This window comes from Pocillopora verrucosa, chromosome 3 (genome assembly GCF_036669915.1).
Source record: "Pocillopora verrucosa isolate sample1 chromosome 3, ASM3666991v2, whole genome shotgun sequence".
Lineage (NCBI taxonomy): Eukaryota > Metazoa > Cnidaria > Anthozoa > Scleractinia > Pocilloporidae > Pocillopora > Pocillopora verrucosa.
The window spans coordinates 26,433,186-26,461,012 of NC_089314.1; the positions used below are offsets into that span (position 1 = coordinate 26,433,186).

General features: G+C 38.4%; 3 protein-coding genes across 4 annotated transcripts; 1 reads left to right on the forward strand and 2 right to left on the reverse strand.

Annotated features, from left to right (window-relative positions):
• Nucleotides 1-834: 834 nt before the first annotated feature.
• Nucleotides 835-5,118, reverse strand: LOC131772289 (TNF receptor-associated factor 4). Its single transcript, XM_059088179.2, has 7 exons — nt 4,802-5,118; nt 4,301-4,352; nt 3,735-3,839; nt 3,336-3,494; nt 3,051-3,131; nt 2,796-2,873; nt 835-1,759 (listed from the first exon to the last, which is right to left on the reverse strand). Exons 1-7 carry the CDS (start codon nt 4,870-4,872, stop codon nt 1,154-1,156), a joined length of 1,152 nt encoding a protein of 383 aa, XP_058944162.2. The 5' UTR covers nt 4,873-5,118; the 3' UTR covers nt 835-1,153.
• Nucleotides 5,119-5,195: 77 nt separating this feature from the next.
• Nucleotides 5,196-7,973, forward strand: LOC136279689 (uncharacterized). Its single transcript, XM_066163626.1, has 2 exons — nt 5,196-5,203; nt 7,406-7,973. The coding sequence occupies exons 1-2, from the start codon at nt 5,196-5,198 to the stop codon at nt 7,971-7,973; spliced, it is 576 nt and encodes a 191-aa protein (XP_066019723.1).
• A 167-nt stretch (nt 7,974-8,140) lies between these two features.
• Nucleotides 8,141-21,874, reverse strand: LOC131772335 (alanine aminotransferase 2-like). 2 transcript variants are annotated; one of them, XM_059088234.2, is made up of 12 exons: nt 21,706-21,874; nt 18,067-18,153; nt 17,274-17,382; nt 14,708-14,838; nt 14,014-14,133; nt 13,639-13,768; nt 12,436-12,649; nt 11,798-11,906; nt 11,424-11,489; nt 10,548-10,703; nt 9,339-9,451; nt 8,141-9,192 (listed from the first exon to the last, which is right to left on the reverse strand). In XM_059088234.2, the coding sequence occupies exons 1-12, from the start codon at nt 21,826-21,828 to the stop codon at nt 9,087-9,089; spliced, it is 1,464 nt and encodes a 487-aa protein (XP_058944217.2). In that variant the 5' UTR covers nt 21,829-21,874; the 3' UTR covers nt 8,141-9,086. The 2 variants fall into 2 exon arrangements, with proteins under 2 accessions (XP_058944217.2, XP_066019827.1); XM_066163730.1 differs by lacking the exon at nt 21,706-21,874 and having other exon boundaries at nt 14,708-16,537; nt 18,067-18,082.
• Nucleotides 21,875-27,827: the final 5,953 nt, after the last annotated feature.

The following is a 27,827-nucleotide window of genomic DNA, read 5'->3' on the forward strand; positions in this document are numbered from 1 at the left end:
CGCCCACCTTCTCGGCCTAAATGTCAAACAAGCGCCCCCCCCCTCGAATAACCACCCCCTCCCTCACTTTCTCAAAGTAGTAATCTGTTTCTATTGCCAATTTATTTACAACTTTATAACCTTCAACTTCAACTTCAGAATCGAAAAAGGAAAATTGTTTCTATCGTGTTCCAGTTATTCCTATCTCCACGTGCTTGCAGAGTTCCTATTCAGTGCGCTCTTGGTGAATGGCGTAAACCTCCCAGGAATGTTTACAATAATGTAGTATTTAATCAAGGTTCATTTTGAACTAGAACTTTATCTCGGTTCAACATTTCTTCAAGTGTTTATCTTGCTTTGTAATTAGGGACACTTCTTGCTTGAGTTCAAAAGATCACTTATGCGAAAGATTACATAAAAAAAACTAACTGTATAAAAAAGTGCAAAAAAAAAATGGTAAGTTCGCGTTCATGATCATTTTCAATAAAAGTATTGAAATGTTCTACTTTTTTTTGGTGGCGTTATCAGCAGACATGGACACGCGCTTCAAATGAAACTAAGCTACGACTCATTTTTCGCCGAGAACAAACAACTTGTAAGGACTGTCACACAATTTCATTAAGAAATGTTCATGTGGTCCTGTTCATTAGACCTCTCCCTGCAAAGGTTAAAATGCTTACATTGTCCTCGCTCAGTGTTGTGAAAAGTCTCAGCTTACTTTCATCAGTATTCCATTGTAAGGCTATTGCAATGAGGCGGACGCTGACGTAAATCAAATCAAACTTGATCAACGTCGCGTCGGGGAAATGTCTTATATTAACGGAACCTCCAAGCGTCTATCAATTTCAGCTGGTTTATTAATCACTTGAAAGCTCATAAAAACTGAAATACAATAAATCAAAAAATCAAATACAAATATCTTAAGCGAAACAAAACTACCTTTGATTATACACGTTTCGGTTTATAAATACCAAAATAAACAAGATGAAATACCTCGTTCCCCGTTCTATTATTCTAGTATTTCGACAATCTTTCGATCTGGCTTGCGACTAACCCGTGTCTCGTGGCCGAATGAAACCTAATGCCGACAATATGTCACACAAAACCAAACAAAACAAAAGGGTATTGAACGTCATGCAAATCACAACTAAAATAGCCTTCGTTACAGCTATAATTAAGAGTCAGTGGTATCACTCAAGTTTTCTGTCCTGAATTGAAGCCCGGCGGTGTTCTGTGACCCTATCATGGGGTTCGCTGAGTTTGTAATTATCCTGTCGTCCAGATGTTTGTTATACCGGTGTAATGCGATCGCCGCAGCGGTTTCCCGTACATCTGATAACCTTTGAAAGGGGTTTGATGTCTTCTGATGTCGGCTGTTTTTCTCCTTAATCTCCCTTTCTAGCTGAAGGTTTTTCCGGTGCACTTCTTCTATCTTTGTTCCTTGTTGGGCGATTTTACCATTCATATCTTTCATCCATTGTTCTATTAGGAGGAAATTTTTCTTGAACTTTTCTTCAATGGTCTTCGTTTGTTGGATGTTTTCCATCCCCAAGCGCTTCGTCTCCAAGGTCAAATCACGAATCTGCTCACTATGATCCTCCACTAACTGTGAGAGTTTCCGATTATTTTCTTCGCTTTCATGGAACTTTTGTTGCAACTCTGTCATTCCATTATGGCAAACTGACAGTTCAGTTTTCGCAGCCAATAGCGAAGAAAATGTCATCTCTAAATGATCCTCTACGCTTGCCTCTAAATGGTCGATGAGATGAACTCTTTTGTCCTACAAACAAACAAACAAACAAACAGGATTAATTACCTTCTAGGATGGACATTAACAACTGTTTATAGATGCAAGGTGCAGGTATTTATACGTTCACCGCAAGTCTCGGTGGAATGGAAAGAAACTCAATATTCTTAAGACCTCCTAAACTGCGTTGATGTTAGTATGTATAGTTTGGTGGAGTTTTGTGAAGTAGGTGTGGTAGACGTAGTTTGGTGTAGTACAGTGTAGCAGGTGCAACATCAAATGTAATTTTAGTATTTCAGGTAATGCTACCATTGTAAGTAATGTTAGGGTTATATGTTAAGCACTGTAAACAATTAATCGATTATTAAAATATTTTGCAAAAGAAAAATGATGCAGAACGTTCAGTTTGTGTAACAAGATGTCCGCTCTTATTGAAGCAGGTAGCATAACATCTTCCTTGTCATATATATGTTAGCTATCTTGTCATGTAATCAACGAAATATGTTACTTTTCCTAGATGAAAATACTCATCATGTGAAAGCCTTCTTCATAACTGTTACCCAGCAGCATCAATCAACAATTTATAATAGTTGTACTGCCATGTGACAATATTCAGCTTACACCTATGTACAATTAGGTTTTAAAATTACCTATCACCCCCGGCTTTGGAAAGAGCTCTAACACTGTTATAAGTTATCAGATGAACTATAGTTCCCCTTTACCCAAAGATTTTGTGATCGTTTGTGTCATTAATTGCCTTTATCTTGTCCAATTTGACCTTGCATGACATTACTGGTGAGGTGAGTACAGATCTGCCAACACTCCTGTCCCATTCCTGACTTGGTAAGGAAGGGCAAGGGTATTGGTATATTGTGCTTAGCGCTTAACTCTGGAGTCTCGATTAAACCACATTGTCAAAGGTTAAAACTTTTTGCGTCACCAACTTCTCCGGTTGGGTGAATTTCTTTGCTTAATTCAAATTTTACGGGATGGTTACTAAAAAACTTTTTGATGGGATGGGTATAAAAAAGGACCGAAGAAAACATCAATTTACAATTTCGTGACAAACCTGAAATGGGCAACCAGCCTTTGCATAGGGACAAGTCACCTCTGACATTAGGCATTTCTCTGAGAGATGACTTTGCAGCTGATTGAAACAAAAAAAGAATACCAAACGTTAAAGTGCTATATAAACGAGAACTCAAAAATTTATTTAGATACACTGCACACTCTGAACTTTTTTATGCAAATCTTCTGTCTTATCCAATGTACATCGACGGAGTAGCTTGTAGATCGTACAGCAGTCGGGTCAGAGACCATTTACCTCTTCCCTTGGTATTTCTTTCTTTCCACAGCTGTTTGGGCAGGTAAGAGGAAAGCGTCTGCAATAAACTTCCTCGTGTTGCTGAAGCAAAAAGAGATCGTCTGTCAGTTTAAACATTTTTTGGACTCTATATCAGTGTATTCCCAGTATACGTTGTTTTCTACTTTTTTCCATTTTGTTGAAACCATATATTCTCTCGAGATGGAGTTCAATATCTTAAATTGATGTAAACTCAAAAGGCAATTGTTAATGGATGATCTCTAAAATGCCAAGTCGTATACTTGCCTGTTTTTCCATAAAAGTGTATTCATCCTGGCAGTGAGCGCACTCTATGATTCTTTTGGGGCATGAGTCATTTTGATGCATTTCTAAATGTCGCCTTTGAACAAGAGCGTCGCAAGCCAAACAATTTTGATCTTCATAAGAACACTCCCCAATATGTTCCTGAAGTGAGAAGAAAACTTTTAGCTGGTTGACCTTTTAAAAAAAAACATGTAGTCCTTTGATTTACAAATTCAATTTATTGACTCTTTCGGTCGCATAATCAGGCGTATATTTTGTTACTTTGTTCACCAGACGTAGCTAACTGTTGCAACATTCACAGGAGGTTTTCAGTCCTATAAAAACATATATCGTGATTTCCACCTTCAATCATTACTTAGAATAATCAAACTTTTATTTTACCTCTGCATGTCGCAACTGACCAACCCACAGACATCCTCTATCACTCTGTAAGCATCTAACTTCAAGGGATAACATTCCTCTGGCAAAGCCCTTGTCTGAAAAGACCTGTACGGTGCAGAAAGTTAGAGGTAAATCGATCAGAAGGTAAAATCTATGAAAGGCCATAAGAAAAGTTTTAAAAAGGCTTTTAAAACACCACAGAAGTATTACATCTAAGAAAGCATTGAGGAAGTAATTAACCTAGTTTCAAAGCAGTATCATGAAATTTTAAGGGTATTTCACAAACATGAATATAACACAGAAAAAGAGGAAAGCCTAGCCCTGATAGCTATTTACTGAACAGTGTTTGTGCCTCACTTTGAATTAAGTCGGCCAACAAAGTTGTATCGTTTACGAAAATCGAATATTAACAGCAAACCTTGCAATCACTTGCAATAGATGCAATTCCATAATCAAGTGTGGTCTGACGGCGTAGCTATCGATTAGTAAGCCGTGGGCTGTATTTTTTCGAGGACTGATGGAGTATGCGCCTTCTGGACATAGGAAGAAATAATTATTTCTCCTACCTTATCAATATTAATTATTTCCCGATCCTTTGGACAAACTGGATTACCGCTCCTGTAGATAACAAAGAAATACAATAAATATTGTCTAAAACACGATATTTATCTGTGTAATGATGAAAATTTACCTCGTTTGTTTTGTGATCTATCTTACCACATCAAACGTATGAATTACGCCCCTCTTATTGAACATCTGAGCTTAATAGTGCCATTCTAAGAACTACTTTGCTACACAATGAATTTAGATAGCGGAGATACGCGAAGTCAATCGCATTGTGAGCCAGCTATTACCCAGTAATTAGACAGGTTAGTGAGAATCCTTACGTCTTTTCGTGGATTTTCAGTTGCCACGACTTTTACTTCTTCGATGGCATATTGCATCATGCTAATCACTGCGTGTGTTTACCGAAGTAAAGAAAATTGCTTACGTAAGCACAAAGGATCGAAGCTTTATTTCTGTCACTGTAACTCTTTTTAACCTACACAACGCTTCGCACAGCTTACCCCAGAATCCCCTTCAGACATTCTCTACAAAGTCTATGGCCACATGACTCAATTTGAACGGGATCCTTCATCGGAAAAAGGCACACTGGACACTTCTGATCGTCATTTATCCCGTCCACAAATTCGTATTCGTAGCCACCAAGTCAGTTGTGAATTTCTCCATCTCCGCCTTGACCGCCTTCTAGGTTGGCGAAATTCGCTTCGACTTCACGGTCGTTTCCGTCAGCAGCTTCTTGAAAAGCGATCTCTAAATCCAAAGCCTCCTGGTCGTCCATCTCATCTGAGAGCTGAAACAGAAAGGCTGAAACGGGGACAACAAGGTTTCCCTATACGGAAATGAACCGTGGAACAGCCAATCATGTCGAAGAGAAAGTAATACGCTGTTCTAATCAAAATGCTTAGGTAAGCACTTTCACTTTCCATTTCCGGTTCTATTTTTAAGCAAGGCTGAAAGAAAGGGGACAGAAAGGCTGAAACGGTAACAACAAGGTTTCCTTATACAAAAATGCACAGTGGAACAACCAATCATGTCGGAGAGATAGTAATACGTTGTTCTGGTCAAAATGCAAAGAAAAGCACTTTCACTTTCCATTTCCGGTTCTGTTTTTAGGTATGCTGAATTCGAGGAACATCCCAAGAGTTATCAAATTTTTAAACTGGTTTAGAGGACTGTCAAAATAACCTTTGTTTAGAAGAAACTCCTAATAATAAATGTCATTCTGCGATGGTCGCTCTCGAACACCTATCATGTTGGAGAGAACAAAAGTAGAAGAAGCTTAACGAAAGACATGTATGAAGAAAATTTTTTCGAACTTCAAAATAAGGACTTGAAATATTTATGCTTAATTTCTTTAAGCACCATGACACGAAATGTATTTTTTTTTTTTTTGCGTAAATATTTTGCTTATCATAAGTACAAACCAATTCCGACAAAAACTGGACAAAATCGACTAATAAGTAAACAAAACTGTGATAAACTTGTCGATCATTTGCGTAACGAAACAAATAGACGAAACAAAAATTTGTCCCATGATTTCGTCGGGAAATTCTAATTTTGTCTGCAAGTGCAACTAAGGTCGCTAGTACGGAAAGGCCCTTAAGCCTTTTTACGCGCTAGCAGATAACTATAACTATTTTGTCATTAAAAATTTTTGTTTCGTTTCTTGCATCCCTATGAAAAATATCAAAGCGGTCAAATTCCGCCAGCGCCTGATCTGCTCATTAGACCAGCCTTCTGACATAGTTTTCCAAAGGATTCCACCTAGGCCTCCAATTACAGGATTTATCCTGTGTCGTGCCTATGACACGAAATCTATGTGTGCGTAGATATTCAGCCTATCATATGTACAAACGATTCCGATAGGGGAAAAATTCCAAAAAACCTAAACCTCGGTTTGTCCCGTGGACAGGTAACGTATTAGCGGGACTGTGAAAACTCTCAGTTGACAGTTACAAATCTCTCTGACATCTCTTGTAATTTTGTATCAGTCGGCGTTCGGTAGTTAGATAACGGCGTAATATGTGACTAACACAGTCTATAGACTGTAAGATTTTACGCCACTATATGCGTCGGTATATATATATGTATGATTTCAAGCCGTTAACTAACGGCTTTAAATTGTTATCCAACTGCACTAAGTAGAGTGCAAATGACGCGCGAATCGAGTACACTTCTATCTCGCGATATTAGCCCTGTAATTATATCATAACGCACCTTCGCTTCCCGACTGGAAGAAATTACGTCGTTAGTTACTGGCGTAAAATCGTACATACAAACACAACCGACTGGAAGAAATTACGCCGTTAGTTACTGGCGTAAAATCGTACGTATAAACACAACCGACTGGAAGAAATTACGCCGTTAGTTACTGGCGTAAAATCGTACGTATAAACACAACCGACTGGAAGCAATTACGCCGTTAGTTACTGGTGTAAAATCGTTCATACAAACACAACCGACTGATTCTTTTGTATTCTTTATATGTACGATTTTACAGTCGGTTGTGTTATATGTAAGATTTTACGCCAGTAACTAACGGCGTAATTTCTTCCAGTCGGTATATTATATACTGTAAGATTTTACGCCAGTGACTAACATCGTAATTTCTTCCAGTTAGTATATTATATAAAGTAAGATTTTACGCCAGTAACTAACGGCGTAATTTCTTCCAGTCGGTTTCTTATATGGATGATTTTACGCCAGTAACTAACGGAGTAATTTCTTCCAGTCGGTTGTGTTTGTATTTACGATTTTACGCCAGTACCTAACGGTGTAATTTCTTCCAGTCGGGAAGCGAAGGTGCGTTATGATATAATTACAGGGCTAATATCGCGAGATAGAAGTGTACTCGATTCGCGCGTCATTTGCACTCTACTTAGTGCAGTTGGATAACAATTTAAAGATAATAAAATGCACGACCGCATGTTTTGGAAATTATCATAAATAATTTTAGCTGGTAAAAGCAAACTATTCAACAATTTGATTCTACAGCAGAATAGAGAATTATCGCAACGAATAACGATTTTATTCCGTCATCTCCGAGGAGAAAAAACATCTGTCATCTGTTCTGGTTTTTTAATGGTTATCCTGTTTCTTTCTTGCAGAAACTTACCAAGACCAGTCAACAGTGCCGAACCCGCCAACGAGTTCAAAGCTACTGCGGTTTTACCTTATGTCAAAGGTCTGTCCGAACAGCTTCGCCGTTGCCTACAACAACAAGGCGTACGCGCAGTTTTCAAGTTGGAGACTACGCTAAGATCTCAGTTAGTACGACCAAAAGACGCTGTCGACCCGGATAAACGAGATGGCGTAGTTTCCAGGATCCCCTGTCAATGCGGCAAGGTGTACATCGGAGAGACTGGAAGACCTCAGCAAGACAGAATAAAGGAGCACGATCGAGACATTCGACTCGCCTGTACCGAGACCTCCGCCGTTTCGGAGCATGCCCACGACACCGGAAACAAGCCACTCTGGAACGAAGTAAAGTTTATTGATCGTGACCCTTATCACTACACGCGCAGGGTCAACGAGGCAATTCATATAAGACTTCACCCTAACAACATCAACAGGGATAGTGGAATAGAAATTCCAGAAGCGTGGGTGGCCATGATCAAAAAACACAACAACAGGAGAGCCGTGCGACAGCGGACCGCCGAGGGAGCAAATCACTGAGTGAACAGGAAGGATCGAAATGCACCAATCAGAGCTGTTGAAAAACAACTAATCACAGCAGAGCATCATGCTTTATGAGATCACGCATGACCAGTCGACCTGAAGAAGACTAGCAGTATGCAGTCGAAACGTCGCGATCTACATCACACGTGACTACATCGTGAGACAAACGAAAAAATCAGCTTTTATTGTTATTCACCACGATGAATAACCACAACCTTTTCTACGAAACGATTTTATTTTCCTTGGTTTGTGCTATTAAATTTGACTACACAATATCTTTGCGCGTTTGCGCTGTCAGCGCTTACCGGCATGACCCGTAGAAACTTGAAATCATGATAAGATTTTGTGATAAGGAATGCAAATAGCAGTGTCATTCGATCAGATGATTCTGAATCAGATGATCAGATGAATCATTCCTCTACCTCCTAATGGAAACTGACTGCTCCTAAACTTCCTCTTAACCAAGTTGATTCAAAAATGGTCGAGAAGCCATTCACCGATAGAAAATTAGATAAAGTTGATTTTCGGTTCTGATCGTCCGGAGAAGAGTAGTCCTAGAGCGGAAGTCGTCATCGGAGTCATCATCGAAGTCACTCTGATTTAGACTTCCGCCTCAGGTTGTCGAAACGTCAGTCACTGCCACTAACAACACAGGTACAGATCCAAGCATTTTTGATGGGTGGGGGGATAGTTGATTAGTAACACTCAACCTTGTCGTTTAACGTTTGCTTTCAGACAAGTAGTAAAAATACCCACATGTCTGATAGGTGGGAGGTGTAAACCCCCCCCTCCCCCCGACCCTCTCCCTGATACGCAACTGCAACAGTCTTTTTAGGTAGTCTTTTTTGAACCGTATGATCATATTACAGGATGAACTGTTACTCCCTCTTCAAATCAATTATTTTTTAAGGGAGATAGATAGATTTTCGGAAGAATGACAGATTCAGCATGCAGATGAGCTAAGTAATATGCAACATGTACAGGAATGCTGTAATAACTCAGTAATTGGAGCACAATGCTCTTTGAACTGGCCGTGAAATGAGTTAAAAGTGCAGGGAAAAAAATATAGAGATACTCAACAAAAAACGAGCTCTCAGTTTGAAATCACTATTAGTTTTCTTTGTTGTCCTTGTACTTGTCCATGAATTCCTTGTGAAACTTGCTCAGCCTTTCGTACATAGGAGCAATTTTTTCTTCAGAGGGTAGAATTGTCAATCTGTAGTAGAAGAAAATAGGAACAAAACAAGTGGAAAGGAGGCAAGCGTATGATTGCAAATTGTGGAATACCCATTAAAAGATATAAACTCTGTATTTGTATTTGGGCTGCTCATCTCATGGACAACACAGAAAAATGAAACTGACCTAAAATGGTATGTTCCTTCCTTTTGTCCATAATTTTCTCCGGGAATGGGGACTATTCCGGTTGTTTCCATCAACTGCCAGCAATAGAAGCCGTCTGGGTTAAGGTTATTACGCTAAAGAGAAACGGAAATGATTTAAAGAAATAGAAATGATCTTCTCGTAACGCAACCCTTTCACCACTGATGGACGCCAAGTTGGCAAATGACAAAGTAGTGTCCACAAATAGATGAGGTGCCTAACACTGACTGTCAGCCTTACTTACGACGATTTTTTCTTCAAAACCGCTCAGAGATCTTACAGAAAGTATTATTCACTTAAAACGAGGATTAATCTTCGAAGATTTACCTCTTATCTTCTAGCCTTTTTCGAAGATTTACCTAAAACGTTAACTTAAGTCAAATGAGACGCTTTTTCCAGCTAGACACGAGGGGATTTAATGCGAATTTTACTTATCGAATTGCTTCGGTTTCTCAGTTCAATTATGGAAATGTCAAAATTCAAGGGACTTGCTTAGAATTAGCGTAAGTAAATTTGAAGGTGACTTCAACACTTCGTTCAACGTTTTACAACTAACAATTTGTTTTGGAGAATTCAGATATTAAATGAATGAAAGTTACATTGATTAATGGAATTTTCTATCCCAAATACCTCTCGTTACAAGTTTCTGAGTTACTTTATGTGAAGTATGTTTAAATTACAGACGGTTTTTAGGCCGCGTGTCAATATCTTCAAAAAGAACCTTTGATATGAAAAAAATCACCTTGAAATTAATATTTGCGGAAAAACTGAAGTGATTTGAGAGGGAGAGAAAGGGGGGGAGGGGGAGAGAGAGAGAGAGAGAGAGGGAGAGAGAGGAGAGAATTAATGAATAGTTTATCAGTTAAAGGTCGTGAACGAAGTCTTCGCTTAAAAATGCTGCCCAGCTGGCAAAACAAAATTAATAATTACAACGAAGCTACAGACGTTCTGCAAAGCGACTCAACACAAAACAGATACCGCCCGCTATCAGCTGAGAGCGGGCCGGATGGGAGACTAGTGCCTGCTGTCGGAACCAATCAGATCGCAGGATTTGTAGAATACCGCCCGCTGACGAACTGAGAAAAAAATAACGAGTATCATCTCGAAGGTTCGTCCCTTTGAAATACATTTGTGTATCTACTGAGTTATAGTGAGTAAACTTATCGTCACATCTACAGCTCACTTCCTCACCTTGGCTTCCTCGATAGCTTTTTGAGGAAGACGAATTCTGGGAAAAGCATACAAGGCACCAGTTACTTCATTACACGTCACTCCTTCTAAAGAATTCAACATTGCAGTGGTAATTTTCGCTTTCCTTTCGTAAGACTCCAAAATGGCCGTCTTCTCCTACAAAACAAAGCTACAAATATATCGAAGTCTCTCATAGGATCATGAGAGATAGAGAGTTAAGTAGAGATAAGATTTATAATCGCTTTGCAACTAAAAAATTGAATTACATGATTATTACATAGGATAATATCAATAATAATAATAACATTAAAAACAATTACAAGTGGTTTAAACCACGTTTCTAAAAAAATTGTTTTGTACATCTGGTACATTTATAAATAGAATATGTCGATCAAATATAAAATTCCGATTAACTAGTTTAGACTTTGAGGGAATTAAAAGTGATTGTAGTGTCACGGAATCTTTTTGTTTTCAACACGGGCCTAAACTTCCGTTTGTTTCCAAGATTCAAAGTTCATATGTTACGAGCCTTAGAAACAAACGGAAATTTGTTTGCCTCACCATCATCGAGTGATTTTGGTCTCTGATGAGTTTCACACAACAAATTTTAAAATCGTAAAAAATTACTTTATTCAGTATAACTACGCAATAATTATTTAGCAAACATGACTTCAATCTAAATCAGCAAACAAAGTCTTTTAACCCTTTTAACCCCTAAGAGTGACTTGCATCTAATTTCTCCTCACAATATCACCCCTGGGTCACACTTTAAGGTCACGAGAAAAAAGGAAATGATCATCACTAAAGAAGGTCTTCATTGTTAAACAAGTTCTCCTTGTCAGCAAGTTAGGAAAGGTCCAGATCGTCGCTACAAACCTGTATAAAAATTTCATACGACTCGTCTCCAGGCTGAGGCGGACAACAAATTAAGCTCATGGCAGCCTTAAAAACAGAAAAAAAATCAAGCGAGGTTAAGTAAATTCTTTTGTTCTTGTATTTTTCTCAGGTAGCGTTTCACTTTCCTATCAGTCCTTGAATAGAAGTCAAAAGCCGTTTCAGTACAGCAGATATATGTACTGGTGCGTGGTTTGGTACTTCCCTCTGTATGTGAAATCTCCCATTTTGTGAAAAGAGATAACACTCATTGGACGGTTAAACGGTTTGGCATGCTGACCGTTCTATTTCTGTTCAACTGAATGCCTTATCATGTGGTTATTTACATGTTTGAAATTAAGAAACTTGACTAATACCTGCCCAATAGTCGAGCCACTAATACTAGGCGACATCATATCTCTAAACTGCGATTTGACTGCGTTGCTGAATCCGACCAGCTCAAGATACCCTCCTCTCAAACCACATCTACATAAATAAAATAAATGAAATGTTCTTTAAGGAGAGTGAAAATATTTCTTATAAGAACCTGCATGTCATTCGGTATTTACCCTGCGTTTGCATATCGTTCTTTCGCCCCAATTTAAGCAGTGTAAACCTTATCAACTATTCCTGCCTGGTAGAAAAATGTGGAATAAGGCCAAGTCACGATAAATTTTGTTCGATTTTTTTTTGTAAATTTGCGAAAACGTTGAGGGGTAAACTGTGCAGTAGTACACGAAATGTTAAAATTGCTTATCTCCTTCATCTTGAATATTTTCTTTTAAATATCGCGTTCACGAACTCAAAAGCTAAGAAATCTTGTAAAGAAATTTCACGTTGAACATCTTAAAACATATTTTTGGCGTACCGCAAACAACCTGTGAAGTCCCCCTTCCTTCCCTGTCTCTTAACGAAAACTTCAAATGAAAACACGGGTTAAAATATGTGATGATAATATGATTTTGTACAAATAATTAAGCTGCACTGTTGTTCATAATGTGGCCTCTCCACTCACTCGCCATAAAATCCTTTGGAAGCGGAGTTGAGCGACATCAATTGAAAGTTGTTGTATTCAGGTCCTAGGTCCCTCAGAACCTTTCTGCACGAGTGGAATGGGACTCCCTTTGTAAAGACTGTTTCTTGATACACTTCATCCGCAAATAAAACCAGTTTCTCTCGTGCGCAAAATTTGATGACTTCACTTATGTTGTCGTAGCTTAAAATCTGTCCTGAATATGAAAGATAGACGCAAAGGTCATCCTACGGGTATCGATTTGGATGACGAATCACAGGCTAAAGAGACCTCCGAAATGGCGGTTGAACAACACAGGAATTATAACTACACCAAATCCAGCATCCACTATTTAACAATTTTACAGTGTGTCAATAAGCCACGGGTGGATTCTGCTGTAAAGGCAATATTGGAAATGTAATAAATATAGAAATAAATAAATGAGCAAAAGCAGCCGAGCAGCCTTCGAGACAAAATCACGCGTCAAGAGTTTAATTTTTACAAGTGGTGGATATCCACCGAGCCGCGAAGCAGCGAGCTAAGTATCCGCCACTATTCACCTCCACTTCGGTGAATAGTTGATAATTACCATATGACCCGCCTAGCCCTGCGCGTGCAATCCCATAGAAAATCATGGTGAAAGCTGAAATGTGTACGACCGGACGGATAGACGTGAGTCGCTCCGGAAAAAAGCCATTCGGCCCGCACTCACACGGCTTTTTTGCAAAAACTTGAAGGAAAAAAAAGGGTAAAAACACAATTGCGTCTTTTGATGAATTGTGATATTTTTGCTCTGACTCGAAAAAACAAAGCAAAAATTTTTTAATTGCCGAATATTTTTTATAATTCTCCCGCGTGCGCCCGTATATCGCGTCCTACTTAGGTTGAACCGAATTTTCAAAATTTTCAACTCTAAGTGGTCATGTGATAAAATGCTTATTGACTAACTTTTGTCAGGCCGAAATATTTGGCTCTCGGTCATGACGCACAGGCCTCGCTGCGCTCAGTCCGTATATCATGACCTCGAGCCAAACATTTTTTCCATGCCTTCCATTTGAATAATTTTCATTATTTCCATGTGTGCTTATTTTCCCTTTGGGAGTTTTTATTCTCGAGAACGAAAAAACACTTCTGCTTCACTCATTCGACATCAGGTTCATCTCCAACCACAGCACTATTTACCATGGTTACAAACATACGTCTTACCTGTAGGATTACCAGGATTAATCAGTACCAGTCCTCTTGGTTCACAGTGTGGCCTAGCCTTATCTATGGCTTTCTTCATTTCACCAATGTTAAAAGACCAGTTATTTTCTTCCTCCAAATAATAAGGGATCTGAGTAGAAAGATCAGTTTTAGCACAGCAATCATAAGCTGGGTCATTCCTCTTATGGACTTTAATCTACATGAATCACTGATTGATATAAGACCTTCATATATTCTAATTTTTTCGCTTGTTAAGTTCTACTTGTCCAATAATGAAGCACTAAGATACAAAGAATAAGAAACGTTAAACTGAGTATGCAAATGAATCAGTAAAGAGATGCGGAATGTAAGTATTCAACACAACGTCAGCATTACCTCGTAGAGGTTGAATTCTACAATCCTGGACTTGTATTGAGGAAAAACTGGAATGGGAATCATAAGCCCTGGCTTTAGTTTGCCGTTCGGCATATCAGTACCAAGTGATGCTAGACCTATCTGTAGAAGAAAATTTCGAAGAAAATGAAAATTTCACAGAGACGAAACAAACCTTGCGTGGTAATCGCAGTATTTCTGGTCATCCAAATTAAAGTACTACTTTTCACAAACACGGCCACACTAAGTTACAGCCAACGCACGTAGGAGGGTCTACATTGTACATACACATACAAATTCGCTATTAAAGTCCATCTTATTGGAATTTCTTCTCCTTCTTCGATGTGCCCTTTGAAACTGAAAAGCTTAAATGGAAATACTTCACATGATTTCTCGGCGTCGTGCCTCAAACGTTGCTCTACTCTATGCATCGTTTTAAAAGTAAAGTTGTCGCAGTCTGAGGCATGTAGGTAACCTGAAAAGACTGATATCTGCAACAGTTGCTACTCTGAAATGTTAATGGTCACGCTAAATTTCAAAATGGCAAACTTGTCTAGTCGGCTTACGTAAACCACAGTTTTCGCTCTAACCACATGTCGCCCTCATCACGTTTTACACCTGATATATAACTAAGCAGACACACGACTTTGATCAGCAGATAAACTGCAACCCAGTAGAAAGAGTTCTGGTCTCTCACCTGGATTCCTATTGCCCCTCCATTAGTTAAAATGACGTCATCAACGTCAGCTGGGTAACCATCTCTTCTGGAAATGTATTTGGCCACATCCTCGCGAATGAGTCTTAATCCAATAATGTTTGTGTACGAACCTAATAAAAGATACACTCCACCACAGTGGAGTGGATAATTTCCAAACACTTTCCAGTGGTTAGGGTCCAAGATTTTTCTTAGGAGTGGGTACACCATTAGAGAATGACGTAAAAGACGAGTGCCGTAAACTGATTTTAAAGGCCCATTTCCAACCTTGATGCAACGCGGTCGTTCGTTTTTTTTTTTGTGTTGAACCACAGCTTTTGTTTCAATAGCGAATCTGATTGGTCAGTTATTTTAACCTTGCCACGTTGTCTCAAAATAGCTCCTGCGTTTTCTCCGATGAGTTTGGTGAACTTGTCAAAATAATTCTGTTTAAAACAATACTCTACGTTTTAGTCCGGTATGGAATCAGATGAATCCATTGATTTAGAAGATTCCGAGGTAGTAAACGCTTATGGGTCGGAAACTCCTTTCGAGCATTCCGAGGAAGGTCAGGTGAAAATCTTGATCCACCACGTTTTCATTCTTACATCAATTTTTTGTTATTAAAGTTTGCCATCCTTCTTAAATAGTACCAAGGGTCAGTTGAAGTTTCCTTCCCGAGAAGAAGAGCTTGCGCTCGAAAGAGTGATTGAGGTTGTTATCCATGCAAAGCAGCAAATAAGAACTGTAGAGCAAGCTGTCAGTGTCGCTGACGTTCCTGCAATGAAGTGACTAAACGTCCGGCAGCCGGACATGGTCTTAAAATAACTATACCTCCGGAAGTCCGATATTTTTTAAAAATATTTATACGAAAGTGTTCTACCTTTATTTTCAATCCTCAAGCGCTTCCGGCAGCCAATAGTTTTCAGTTTTTAATTTAAAACGTTCAACAACTCTTTTTCTTTGAGGTGATTTAAGGTGTAAACGTGAAGTACTTTCATCTGCCGCACTGAATTTGTAATCAGATAACTTATGCGAATAGCACGTAGTTTTCTTAGGGGCGGTACTTTCCTTCTTCGAATTTTGTGTTTACTCTGCTGTTATGTAACAACCTTCAAGGACAGTTTTCTTTTAAGATACCTTTTCAAGTATTATTCTGTTACTAAGTTTATTATAATTTTTGTATTATCAATCTTGCTTCTGTTCTGGTCGATCTTAGTCGTAAATGTAAGAAATTTAGGGTAGAAAATGATTTTGTAACTACGTAAACTCGAAGACGCAAACATATTATGCAGGGTCTGTCGTACGAAACTTAACGTGATTCGCTGATTGAGATAGAATGATGACGATTGAAGAAGATTGACAGCTTAGTAGTGTCACCTTTAGTGCCACCTTTATAAGCTAGTGCACAGTATCTTTCAATCAGAGATAGAGCAAAATAGAACAGTGTTGTGTTGTGTAAGTCAAGATCAGAGCTAGTCCCCGTTGTAATAACTTGCGTAATAAAGAGTGAACAAAAGAAATAGTCAACTGAACGACGAGTGTTAGGAAATTATTTCTAACAAGAGTACGATGAGATCCAAGCGTGACACTTAGAAAATTTTCCTCAAACACCTCCGAATAACTTGAATAACTCAACACCCGGCAGTCGGATATTTTCCATATTTCTCTTTGAAAAAACCTAATTTCTATTGGAAAATATTTTATCTTTATTTAGAATCCACAAGCGCTTCTAGAAAGTGAAAAAATTCGAACGTTGTCCTTTTCGCCGGCCCTGTTCACAGAGCACGAAGAGATCCAAGCGTGAAACTTGAAACAACTTTTCTTCAGATTCTAGCGATCAAAATTCAAAATACTGTAAGGAAACTGTAAGATGACTGACGGCGAATGTATTTACCATAAAACAATTGACTAAACGTCCAGGATGGCTCTTGAGAAAGACGGTTTTAGAAGGTTTTCAGTAATCTTGGAATTTCGTATTGTACGAAATTGGGTCGCGGCGCGCGTTGCACCAAGGGTAAAAATGGGCCTTAAAAAGCGAGCAACGAAGATGGAAGTTTATGACTAGGGAATAACGTCAGGTGAACTTAGACCCAACTTGGGTGAGGAAAGCGGGGTGCATAATTCTTACACCCATTCTCTAGACCTGCCCCTGCTTTCACCGACACTGAGTTGAAAAACTGTTTAGTATGCACCACTCAGAAACTGAAAAGGTTCACAACACACTTTTCACATGTATGGTATAAACTCAAGAAAATACATATATATCTCCGTTTTGCTCCTGTGGTGCAACCCTTGGGTTTAGGCAGGTTATGAAAATGAGGTATCTGAATAGATTAATAATCAGTTACAAAAAAGAAAAATCAAATTGTAAATCAAAAACAAAGAAGGTTGAAAAGTACAATAGAGCACCAAATACCAAAAGCACAAATCAAGTCCTACCGTGCTTATCCCAAAGCAGCACAAAGTAAAGGAGAGGGGTAAAAAAAGGCAAAAAATACCATCAAACAAAACATAATGTTACTAAACTTACTCATAGAACCTTAAGAAGAATGAATTTGCTACCTACTTATGGCAAAACCTGGTGTTGCTTTAAGGATTCTGCGAGCCTTTTCCTTTACATCTTTTGGGAATTGTGGGTCATTGAGAAATTGTGGACAAAGGAGGCAGGCTAAACACTAAAGATACGAATAATTTCCTTAGTAGTCCTCTTGTTGGTTTAAAATAATGGATAATGGGTAGAATATACTCTAATCAATCTAATTATTAGACATCCAAAGCATTCAGATAAATATCCAAGACATTTTTGGAGATGTAGCATAATAGAGGAGGTTAAGTCAAACACACTGAGGGCCCACAATGGAATGATTCCTTTTTTTTTTCCTTTGGAATGGTGTCCACATGCAAGAAATATTGTGTAAAATTAGAATCTATTACATGTACTTTGGTGCAAACCATCAGTTTTTTGAAACAGTAACAAATACAGACTTAAACAATGATATGGCGTTTTTCCACGTTCCATTTTTCAAGATTTTGTCGAGGGAAAGGATGAGGAGCAGAGTTGTTAGAGAGGGAGGGGGGCTTAACTGGGAGGGGATTAATAAGAGAGGTGGGTTTTTTGAGTGAGAGGGCTTATTAAAGAGTGGCTTAAAAGAAAGGGTGTTTACAAAAGAGAGGGTTTATTGAAGAGCAAGGCTCATAAAAGAGTTTACAGTATTTTTGTCTGCCGAGATGAGGCAACCGAAAAGTAACTTTAGTTGTAACAAGGTCCAGTAATATGAAGTTGTGAATTTAACCCACTAAACAGACAACATCGGCCAAAAAAGGCTTAACTTTCTTGGCATGCATTTACATGTACCAACCTGTCTTACAAAGGTGATAGGTGACTGTCCAAATGCATGAGGGTCTCCATAATGTATTACAACCTCATCAAATGGTTTTCTCTCACCCTAAAGGCAATATGATTTTACAGTTTTTAACGCACTGTATAGTATCCTACAGATGATTTTGTATTCCTCCAGCAAAGCTTTACCACGTTAAGTCTGTGACTACACTAATGAAATCAATTAAGAGAAGGAAACAGATTTTCTGGATGTAACAATGAGAGGACATGACTTAACTATATACATATATTTGACCACACAGAAACTAGTTCTGATAAAATACATTTTAAATGGTATATCTAACCCTTCTGTTACTGGGACACATACACACTTATGTATACGTTTGTTTGACTATGAACAGTTACCTGCTCAGCAAGATAAAATTTGGCTTTAATTTCATTATAAGAAAGTGTACTTCCAACTACTAAAGTTTAAAAATTGTTTCAAGAATGTACTTTTAATATTAATGTAGCTCCTACACAACACAGCTGTTTTTGAAAATATAACATTGTGTTCAGCACAATAAGGTGTGAATTCCGTATTTAATGTTCTGAGAAGAATAATTCCACTAATTTCATTTTCTTTCTTTTGGATAGTAAATATATACAATCCCACTCTCGTGACGAGATGAAAAAAAACATCTTTCTCTGATTCTTTACCGATTTCAAAACTTATCATCTTTCTTATTTCTATCTACAAACATTACGATATCGATATTGCTGATCCTAGCAGTATGCAGGACGCATGTCATATGAACTTCGTAATAGAACTCTTTCATCGCAGTGCGGAATCCGAAGGTCTGAGGTTTGATTCTTCATGGGAATTTTTTCTTTGTCCCACGCTCGTGGGACAAAGAAAAAGGCAAACATCTTTCTCTAGAAAATGCTTGTTCCAGGTCTCAGTGAGGGCAAAAAAATTGGTTATTTAAAGTCTCATAGGACTTTTAATTCATCAGAATTAAGATCTAAAAGACTTTATGAGTATTTCACTGTATTTCACAAAAATACACTGAGACATTCATCTTGTGGTTTGCCCCATATGAGCTCCTTCATCTTGAGGGGCTCTGGCCTTGATTGGAGGATAAATTAAATTTTATTTACACAAAATCTCAGTGTGGTTATCAAGTAAACAAGTTTTGGAAACAAAAAAAAACAAGTTTTGGACATAAAAGTTTTGTCCCTGGCAAGGGCTGCATTGATCATGGCAAAGAATGATGAAAATATGTACTCTTTAATACGTGAACTCAGGTGACCAATCAGCTGTGGCATGTTGTTTTTGTGAACAGTAATCTGGCAAGCCTTTAATTTTCTGACCCAAAACATGAAAAAATGGTTTCACAAGAGTAATAAACAAATGTAAAATGGTAAAATCTAGAATTATGGAATCACGATTGAATATTGATGAAGGAGTGAACAAATCATGGCCATTTGATTAAATAAACCAAGCCAAGCAAGCTTTTTGCAGATTATGATTTACAGCCTTTCAACCCACATTTATAAACTGATAACCAGGCATCAGGGGACTGACCAGGTGTGAAAGCCTTTGTCATGTCAAACTTTATGAATAATTGATGAATTAATTGATATATTAAAAAATATATCTCGTACTTTTCACTTTTTAAATTATCACGTACAAATTATCAGGTATATAATATACCGACTGGAAGAAATTACGCCGTTAGTTACCGGCGTAAAATCCGACATGTATACACTACCGACTGAAAGAAATTACGCCGTTAGCTACTGACGTAAAATCTTACATATAAACACTACCGACTGAAAGAAATTATACCGTTAGTTACTGGCGTAAAATCTTGAATATAAACACAACCGACTGGAAGAAATTACGCCATTATTAAATCTTACATATAAACACAACCGACTGGAAGAAATTACGCCGTTAGTTACTGGCGTAAAATCTTACATATATACACAACCTACTGAAAGAAATTGCACCGTTAGTTATTGGCATAAAATCTTACACTACCGACTGAAAGAAATTACGCCGTTAGCTACTGGCGTAAAATCTTACATGTAAACATAGCAGACTGAAAGAAACTACGCCGTTAGTTATTGGCGAAAAATCTTATAGATAAACACAACAGACTGGAAGAAATTACGCCATTAGTAAATCTTTCATATGACCACAACCGACCAGAAGAAATTACGCCGTTAGTTACTGGCGTAAAATCTTGCATACAAACACGACCGACTGGAAGAAATTACGCCATTGGTTATTAGCGTAAAATCTTACAGTATATAATATACCGACTGGTAGAAATTACACCGTTAGTTAGTGGCGTAAAATCTTACATACATACACTACCGACTGAAAGAAATTACGCCGTTAGTTACTCGCGTAAAATCTTAGATACAAACACTACCGACTAGTAGAATTTACGCTGTCAGTTACTGGCGCCTTAAATCTTACAGTATTTAAAGTACCGACTGGAAGAAATTACGCCGTTAGTTACTGGCGTAAAATCTTACATATAAACACAACGGACTGAAAGAAACTACGCCGTTAGTTATTGGCGAAAAATCTTACAGATAAATACAACAGACTGGAAGAAGTTACGCCATCAGTAGATCTTACATATAAACACAACCGACCAGAAGAAATTACGCCATTAGTTACTGGCGTAAAATCTTGCATATAAACACAACCAACTGAAAGAGATTACGCCATTATTTACTACTGTAAAATCTTACAGTATATAATATACCGACTGGAAGAAATTACACCGTTAGTTAGTGGCGTAAAATCTTACATATATACACTACCGACTGAAAGAAATTACGCCGTTAGTTACTTGCGTAAAATCCTACTTACAATTGCTACCGACTGGAAGAATTTACGCCGTCAGTTACTGGCGTAAAATCTTACGGTATTTAAAGTATTGACTGGAAGAAATTACGCCGTTAGCTTGTAAAATCTTACTTATAAACACTACAGACTGGAATAAAATACGCCGTTGGTTACTGGCGTAAAATTTTACAGAATGTAAATATTATGCCGATTATATATATATCCTTCAGATGCACGATCCGAACTTCCGATCCTCACAAGCAGAATCCAAAATCCGGATCCAAAAACTCGATAAAACCGCGAACCGCTGCAATTCCAGGATCCACAAATCCGCTAAAATTTCGCTCTGAATCCTATATCCGAGTAAAATAATTCCGTCGACCGTTAACCTTTTTACCCCCCTCACCTTTGGAACGAAAATTACGATGCCTCTAACATTTGCATTCCATTTCAAACGGACTTACTGAAACATTCCAACGAGTACCAAAGACTGATTTATGGTCAGAATTTTAAGGCTATTTCAAAATTTGCCGTCTGCAATGATCTCAGCTAGCTCAGAAGAGACTTCATTTGGCTTTCACAGCGGGGAGAGGAACATGCAAATCACTTTATCTCGTGGGAATCATAGAAATCACTTACTCAAGCGAAAGTTTCAGACGAAAACAAACGACAATAGATGTGAGATTCCAGGGCGGTCAAACAGCTACAAAGCTGCAACATGTTTTGCTTCCAAATATATCGAACAAAGAAGGCAGAGAAGCTTAGGTTATGGGTTTGGATTATTCAAAGCAAGCTGTAGAGAACACTTACCAGTGCCATTTCGTGCTTTATTTCGTAAGCGCGAGTATTGACCCATCCTCTGACATTATAGGCTCTCTGGAACACTGGATTGATAGTTTTATCCGTCAAGATTTCTTGCGCTGCCGCTTCCATCTGAAGTGGATGAGAATCCAAGGAAATCTTTTTCGTCGATTTAACTTCAAACGGTGAACCAATATAGATCTTGTTTCAGTCACGCAAAATTTGATGTAACGCAATGCTCGAGAGAGCACTCAATGCAAAGCCGCACCTTGCGTGACAAACATTGACTAACATTTGCATAACCAGTCATAATATATGCATCTGTGCTCTTTTCGGCACGGTGCTCTAGTTGGCATTTCTCCGGAAAGGGATCGTACTGTGGTAGGCGCCCGCGCTCGAATAAGCGCCTTCCCCCAAATGAGCGCCCAACCCCTCGACCAGAATGTTAAGCAAGCGCCTTCAGCCTCGAATAACCAACCCCATCTCTCACTTTCTCAAATTAGTAATGTGTTTCTATTGCCAATTTGTTTAAAACCTTTTAACCTTCAACTTCAGAGTCGAAAAAGGAAATTGTTTCTTTTGTGTTCCAGTTATTTCTATCTCCGTTCGTTATCTGTTCCTTTACTTGTCCTATTGCTGCGCTCTTGGCCGCTGTCTAAATTAGAGACATTTCTTGCTTGTCTGAATTCAAAAGATCACTTTATGCAAAAGATCACATAAAAACTATTGTACAAAAAAGTGCAAAAAAAAAATAATAATGATAAATCTACGTTCATGTTTCTTGTCAGTAAAAGTATTGAAATGTTCTCCTTTTTGCGGTACTTAAGGGCCTTATCTGCAGACATGGACACGCGCTTCAAATGAAACTAAGCTAAGATACATTTTTCGCCAGGAACAAACAACTTGTAAGGACTGTCACATAATTTCAATAAAAAATGTTCAGGTGGACCTGTCCATTGGACCTCTCCCTGCTAAGGTTAAAATGCTTACATTGTCTTTGCTCAGTGTTATGAAAAGTCTCAACTTACTTTCATCAATATTCCATTGCAATGTGTAAATAAAAATTAGTGTTATCACTCAAGCTTTGGCTCTCACAAAAACGACATTAAACCTTGTGCTTCAGGCGAACTAAAGCTCCATTTATATAAGGAAATTCAACTTATCACTGAGGGCCGGGTACTCTACATAGATACACTTGATAGCGGTGGCTCTTTTATAGGATCAAGGACGGTAACCATTACTTCAGTCATCGGATAAATCATCCATTTGATCTGTGTGATACCACCTTTGCAGTTTCATCCTTCGTGAAAGGCTTTTCATGGGTTGTCCTTCCACTACCGTCTCTTGATAGGGGTCTGTTCTGACTGCATTTTCTATCATTTCCTTCAGGTGTTTAACGTTCTACTGTACCATGTTTTCAATCGTCTTCTCCTGTCGGCTGTTTTTCCGGGCCATCTCCTCAATCTTCCTTTCTAGCTGAAGGTTTTTCCTCGCACTTTGCCTATCATTATTTCTTGTTGGGCGATTTTACTACTCATATTTTTTTTATCAATTTTTGTTTCTCTTTGATGCTATTTCTCTTGAGTATTTCTTCGATGGTCTTCTTGTGTTGGATGCTTTTCATCTCCGAGTGCTTCGTCTCCAAGGTCAAATCACGAATCTGCTCACTATGATCCTCCACTGACTGTGAGAGTTCCTCCTCTGACTGTAAGAGTTTCTAATTATTTTCTAAGCTTTCATGGAACTTTTGTTGCAACTCTGTTATTCTCTTATGGTAAACTGACAGTTCAGTTTCTGTAACCCATAGCAAAGAAAATGTCATCTCCAAATGATCCTCTACTCCTACCTCTATATGGTCAATGAGATGAACTCTTTTGTCCTACGAACAAACAAACAAACAGGATGATCAGCGCTTAATTACCTCTTGGGAAGGACTTTAACAACTATTTATAGATGAAAGATGCAGGCATTTATACGTTCACCGCTAGTCTCGGCGAGATAAAAGAAACTCAGTATTCTAAACACCTCATAGTTTGGTGAAGTAGGTGTAGAAGTTGTAGTTTGGTGTAGTGTGGTGTAGTAGGTGTAAAAGTTGTAGTTGGATGTAGAGGTTGTAGTTTGGTGTAGTAGGTATAGAAGTTGTAGTTTGGTGTAGTAGGTGTAGAAATTGTAGTTTGGTGTAGTGTAGTGTAGTGGGTGTAGAAGTTGTATTTTGGTGCAGTGCGGTGTAGTGGGGGTAAAAGTTGTAGTTTGGTGTAGTAGGTGTAGAAGTTGTACTTTGGTGTAGTAGTTGTAGAAGTTGTAGTTTGGTGTAGTAGTTGTAGAAGTTGTAGTTTGGTGTAGTAGGTGTAGAAGTTGTAGTTTGGTGAAGTAGGTGTAGAAGTTGTAGTTTGGTGTAGTAGGTGTAGAAGTTGTAGTTTGGTGTAGTAGGTGTAGAAGTTGTAGTTTGGTGTAGTAGGCGTAGGGGTTGTAGTTTGGTGTAGTAGGTGTAGAAGTTGTAGTTTGGTGTAGTAGGTGTAGAAGTTGTAGTTTGGTGTAGTAGGTGTAGAAGTTGTAGTTTGGTGTAGATTGGTGTAGTAGGTGTAGAAGCTGTAGTTTGATGTAGAGGTTTTAGTTTGGTGTAGTAGGTGTAGAAGTTGTCGTTTGATGTAGAGGTTGTAGTTTGGTGTAGTAGGTGTAGAAGTTGTAGTGTGGTGTAGTAGGTGTGGAGGTTGTAGTTTGGTGTAGTAGGTATAGAAGTTGTTGTTTGGTGTAGTAGGTGTAGAAGTTGTAGTGTAGTGTAGTAGGTGTAGAAGTGGTGGTTGGGTATAGTAGGTGTAGAAATTGACGTTTAGTGTTGTTTTGTGTAGTTGCGCATGTGACAATATTCAGATTAAACCTTTGTAAAGTTTTGATTTAAAATCATACACCACCCCCGGCTTTGGGAGGAATTCTGACATTGTCATAAGTTATCAAATGAACTATTGTTCCCCTTCACTCAAAGATTTTGTTATCGTTTGTGTCATTTCTTGCCAAACGTATCTTTGCCTTTATCTTGTCCAATTTAACCCTGCATGACATTACCGGTGAGGTGAGTATAGATTTGCCAATACTCCTGTCCCATTCCTAAATTGGTAAGGAAGGACAAGGGTATTGGTTTATTGTGCCTAGCGCTTAATTCTAGAGTCTCGATGAAACCACATTGTCAAAGGCTAAAACTTTTTGTTTCACCAATTTGTCCGGTTGGGTGGATTTCTTTGCTTAATTGGAATGTTACAGGATGGTAACTAATTAATGGCAAACTTTTTGATGGGATGGGTATAAAAAAGGACCGTTTTCTCTTGTTCTACCCGCACTATAACATCGCGGCAATAAAGCCATCCTGAAGAAAACAACAATTTACAATTTCATGACAAACCTGAAATAGGCAACCAGCCTTTGCATAACAACAAGTGACCTCTGACGTTAGGCATTTTTTTGAAAGATGGCTTTGAAGCTGGTTGAATTTTAAAAAAAATACTAGATTTTAAAGCGCTATGAAAACGAGAACTCAAACATTTATTTATATAACCGCATACTCTAAATTTTATTGTATAAAAGAGCTTTAGCTATACATCTTCTGTCTTATCAAATGTACATCAGCGGAGCAGCTTGTAGCAGTGAGATCAGACACCATCTACCTCTTCCCTAGGTATTCCTTTCTTTCCATAGCTGTTTGGGCAGGTAATAGGAAAGCGTCTATGTCAGTTTAAACCTTTTTCGGACTCTGTATCAGTGTATTCCTAGTATAGGTTGTTTTCTACTTTGTTCGATTTTATTGAAACATATATTGCATGGCTCGAGATGAAGTTCAATATCTTAAATTGATGTAAACTCAAAAGGCAATTGTTAATGGATGATCTCTAAAATTCCGAGTTGTATACTTGCCTGTTTTTTATAAAAGTGAACTCATCATGGTGAATGCACTCTATGATTCTTTTGGGGCATGAGTCGTTTTAATGCGTTTCTAGATGTCGCCTTTGAGCAAGAGCGTCGCACGCCAAACAGTTTCGATCTTCATGAGAACACTCACCAATACGTTCCTGTCGTGGGAAGGAAACTGTTAGCTGGTTGAATTTTTGGAAGTGCATAGAGTCCTTTAATTTACACATTCAATTTAATGACTCTTTCAGTCACATAATCAGTCGTATATTTTACTGTGATCGCCTGACGTAGCTAACCGTTGCAACATTCATAACAGGTTTTCAATCGTGTAAAAACGTATATCGTGGTTTCCACTTTCAATCATTAATTAAACCAATCAAACTTTTATTTTACCTCTGCATGTCGTAACTGACCAATCCAGAGACATCCTCTCTCACTCTGTAAGCATTTAACTCGAAGGCATAACATTTCCCTGGCAAAGGCCTTGTCGGGATAGAACTGTATGGTGCGGAAAATTAGAGGTAAATCGATCAGAAGATAAAATCTATGAAAGCCCATAAGAAATGTCTTAAAAAGCGTTTAAAACACCACAGAAATATTAAATCTAAGAGGGCATTGACGAAGAAATTAACCTAGTTCAAAGCAGTATCATGAAATGTTAAGGGCATTTTATAAACATGAATATAGTAAAGAAAAAGAGGAAATCTTAGCGCTGATCCCTGTTTACTCAACAGTGTTTGTGCTCCACTTTGAATTAAGTCGGTTAAAAAAGTTGTATCGTTCACGGAAATCGAATATTATCAGCAAACCATGCAATCACTTGCAATAGATGCATTTCCATAATCAAGTGTGGTCTGATGGCGCAGCTATGGATTAGTAAACCTTAGGCTATGCTTTTCCGAAGAGTGATTCAGTACACGCCTTCTGGACACAGGAAGAAATAATTACTTCTATTACATTATCAATTCTTCCCCGATCTTTTGGACAAACTGGATTACCGCTCCTGAAATGACAGAGAAATACACTCACTTTAGTCTAAAACACAATATCTATATATCTAATGATGAAAATTTACCTCGTACGTTTTGTGGTCTATCTTGCTACGTCAAACAGAGGAATTACGCCCTTCTTATTCAATATAAGAGCTTAATAGTGCCACTCTAAGAATTACTTTGTTGCATAAAGATTTTGGCATTCAGCAAACGCGTTTCGAGCCTACCCACGTGTGGAAATAAAGGACTTTATTCCAAGTAATCAGCGGAGTTACACAAAGTCAATCGCACTGAGCAAACTACTACCGAGTAAAGAGACAGGTTAGTGAGAATCCTTACGTCTTTTCATGGATTTTCAGTTGCCACGACTTGTACTTCTTCGGTTGCATGTTGCATCATGCTAATCACCACGTGTCTTTACCGAAATAAAGGAAATTGCTTACCTAGGCACAAAGGATCGAAGCTTTATTTCTGTCACTGTAACTCTTTTTAACCTACACAACGCTTCGCACAGCTTACCTAGGAATCCCGTTTAGACATTCTCTACAAAGTCTATGGCCACATGACTCAGTTTGCACGGAATCCCTCATCGGAAAAAGGCACACTGGACACTTCTGGTTGTCAGTTGTCTCGTCTACAAATTCGTATTCGCAGCCACCAAGACAGTTTTGAATTTCGTCATTTTCGCTATGACTATCTGCTAAGTTGGCGAAATCAGTCTCTTCGACCTCACTCTCGTTTTCGCCATTAGCTTCATGGAAGGTGATCTCTAAATCCCAAGCCTCCTGGTTGTCCATTTTACCTGAGAGCAGAAAAAGAAAAGCTGAAACGGGGACAACGTGGTTCTCTTGTTCGGAAATGAACCGTGGAAAAGCCAGTCGTGTCGAAGAGACAGTAACACGTAGTTCCGATCAAAATGCAAAGGTAAGTACTTTCACTTTCCATTTTCGGTTCTATTTTTAAGGTTTCAGTATGGAAGAAGAGCTAGTTCATGAAGCATATGTGGTTAAACCCATATTTGGTGGCCATAACTTTTTTTTAAGACTACGTGAATTGTTGCCCAGTGGCCAAATATGCGTACCCTGATATAATGTGGTAATCGCTGTGCAGCCCCGTAAAAAAAGGCTGTATTCAAGGAACATCCAGGCATGTGGGACGTTCAAGAAAAAATTATCTGCACCGCTTTATTGGCTACAAATGCAGCATAGACTGATTTGAAGTTGGTAAATCGAATGT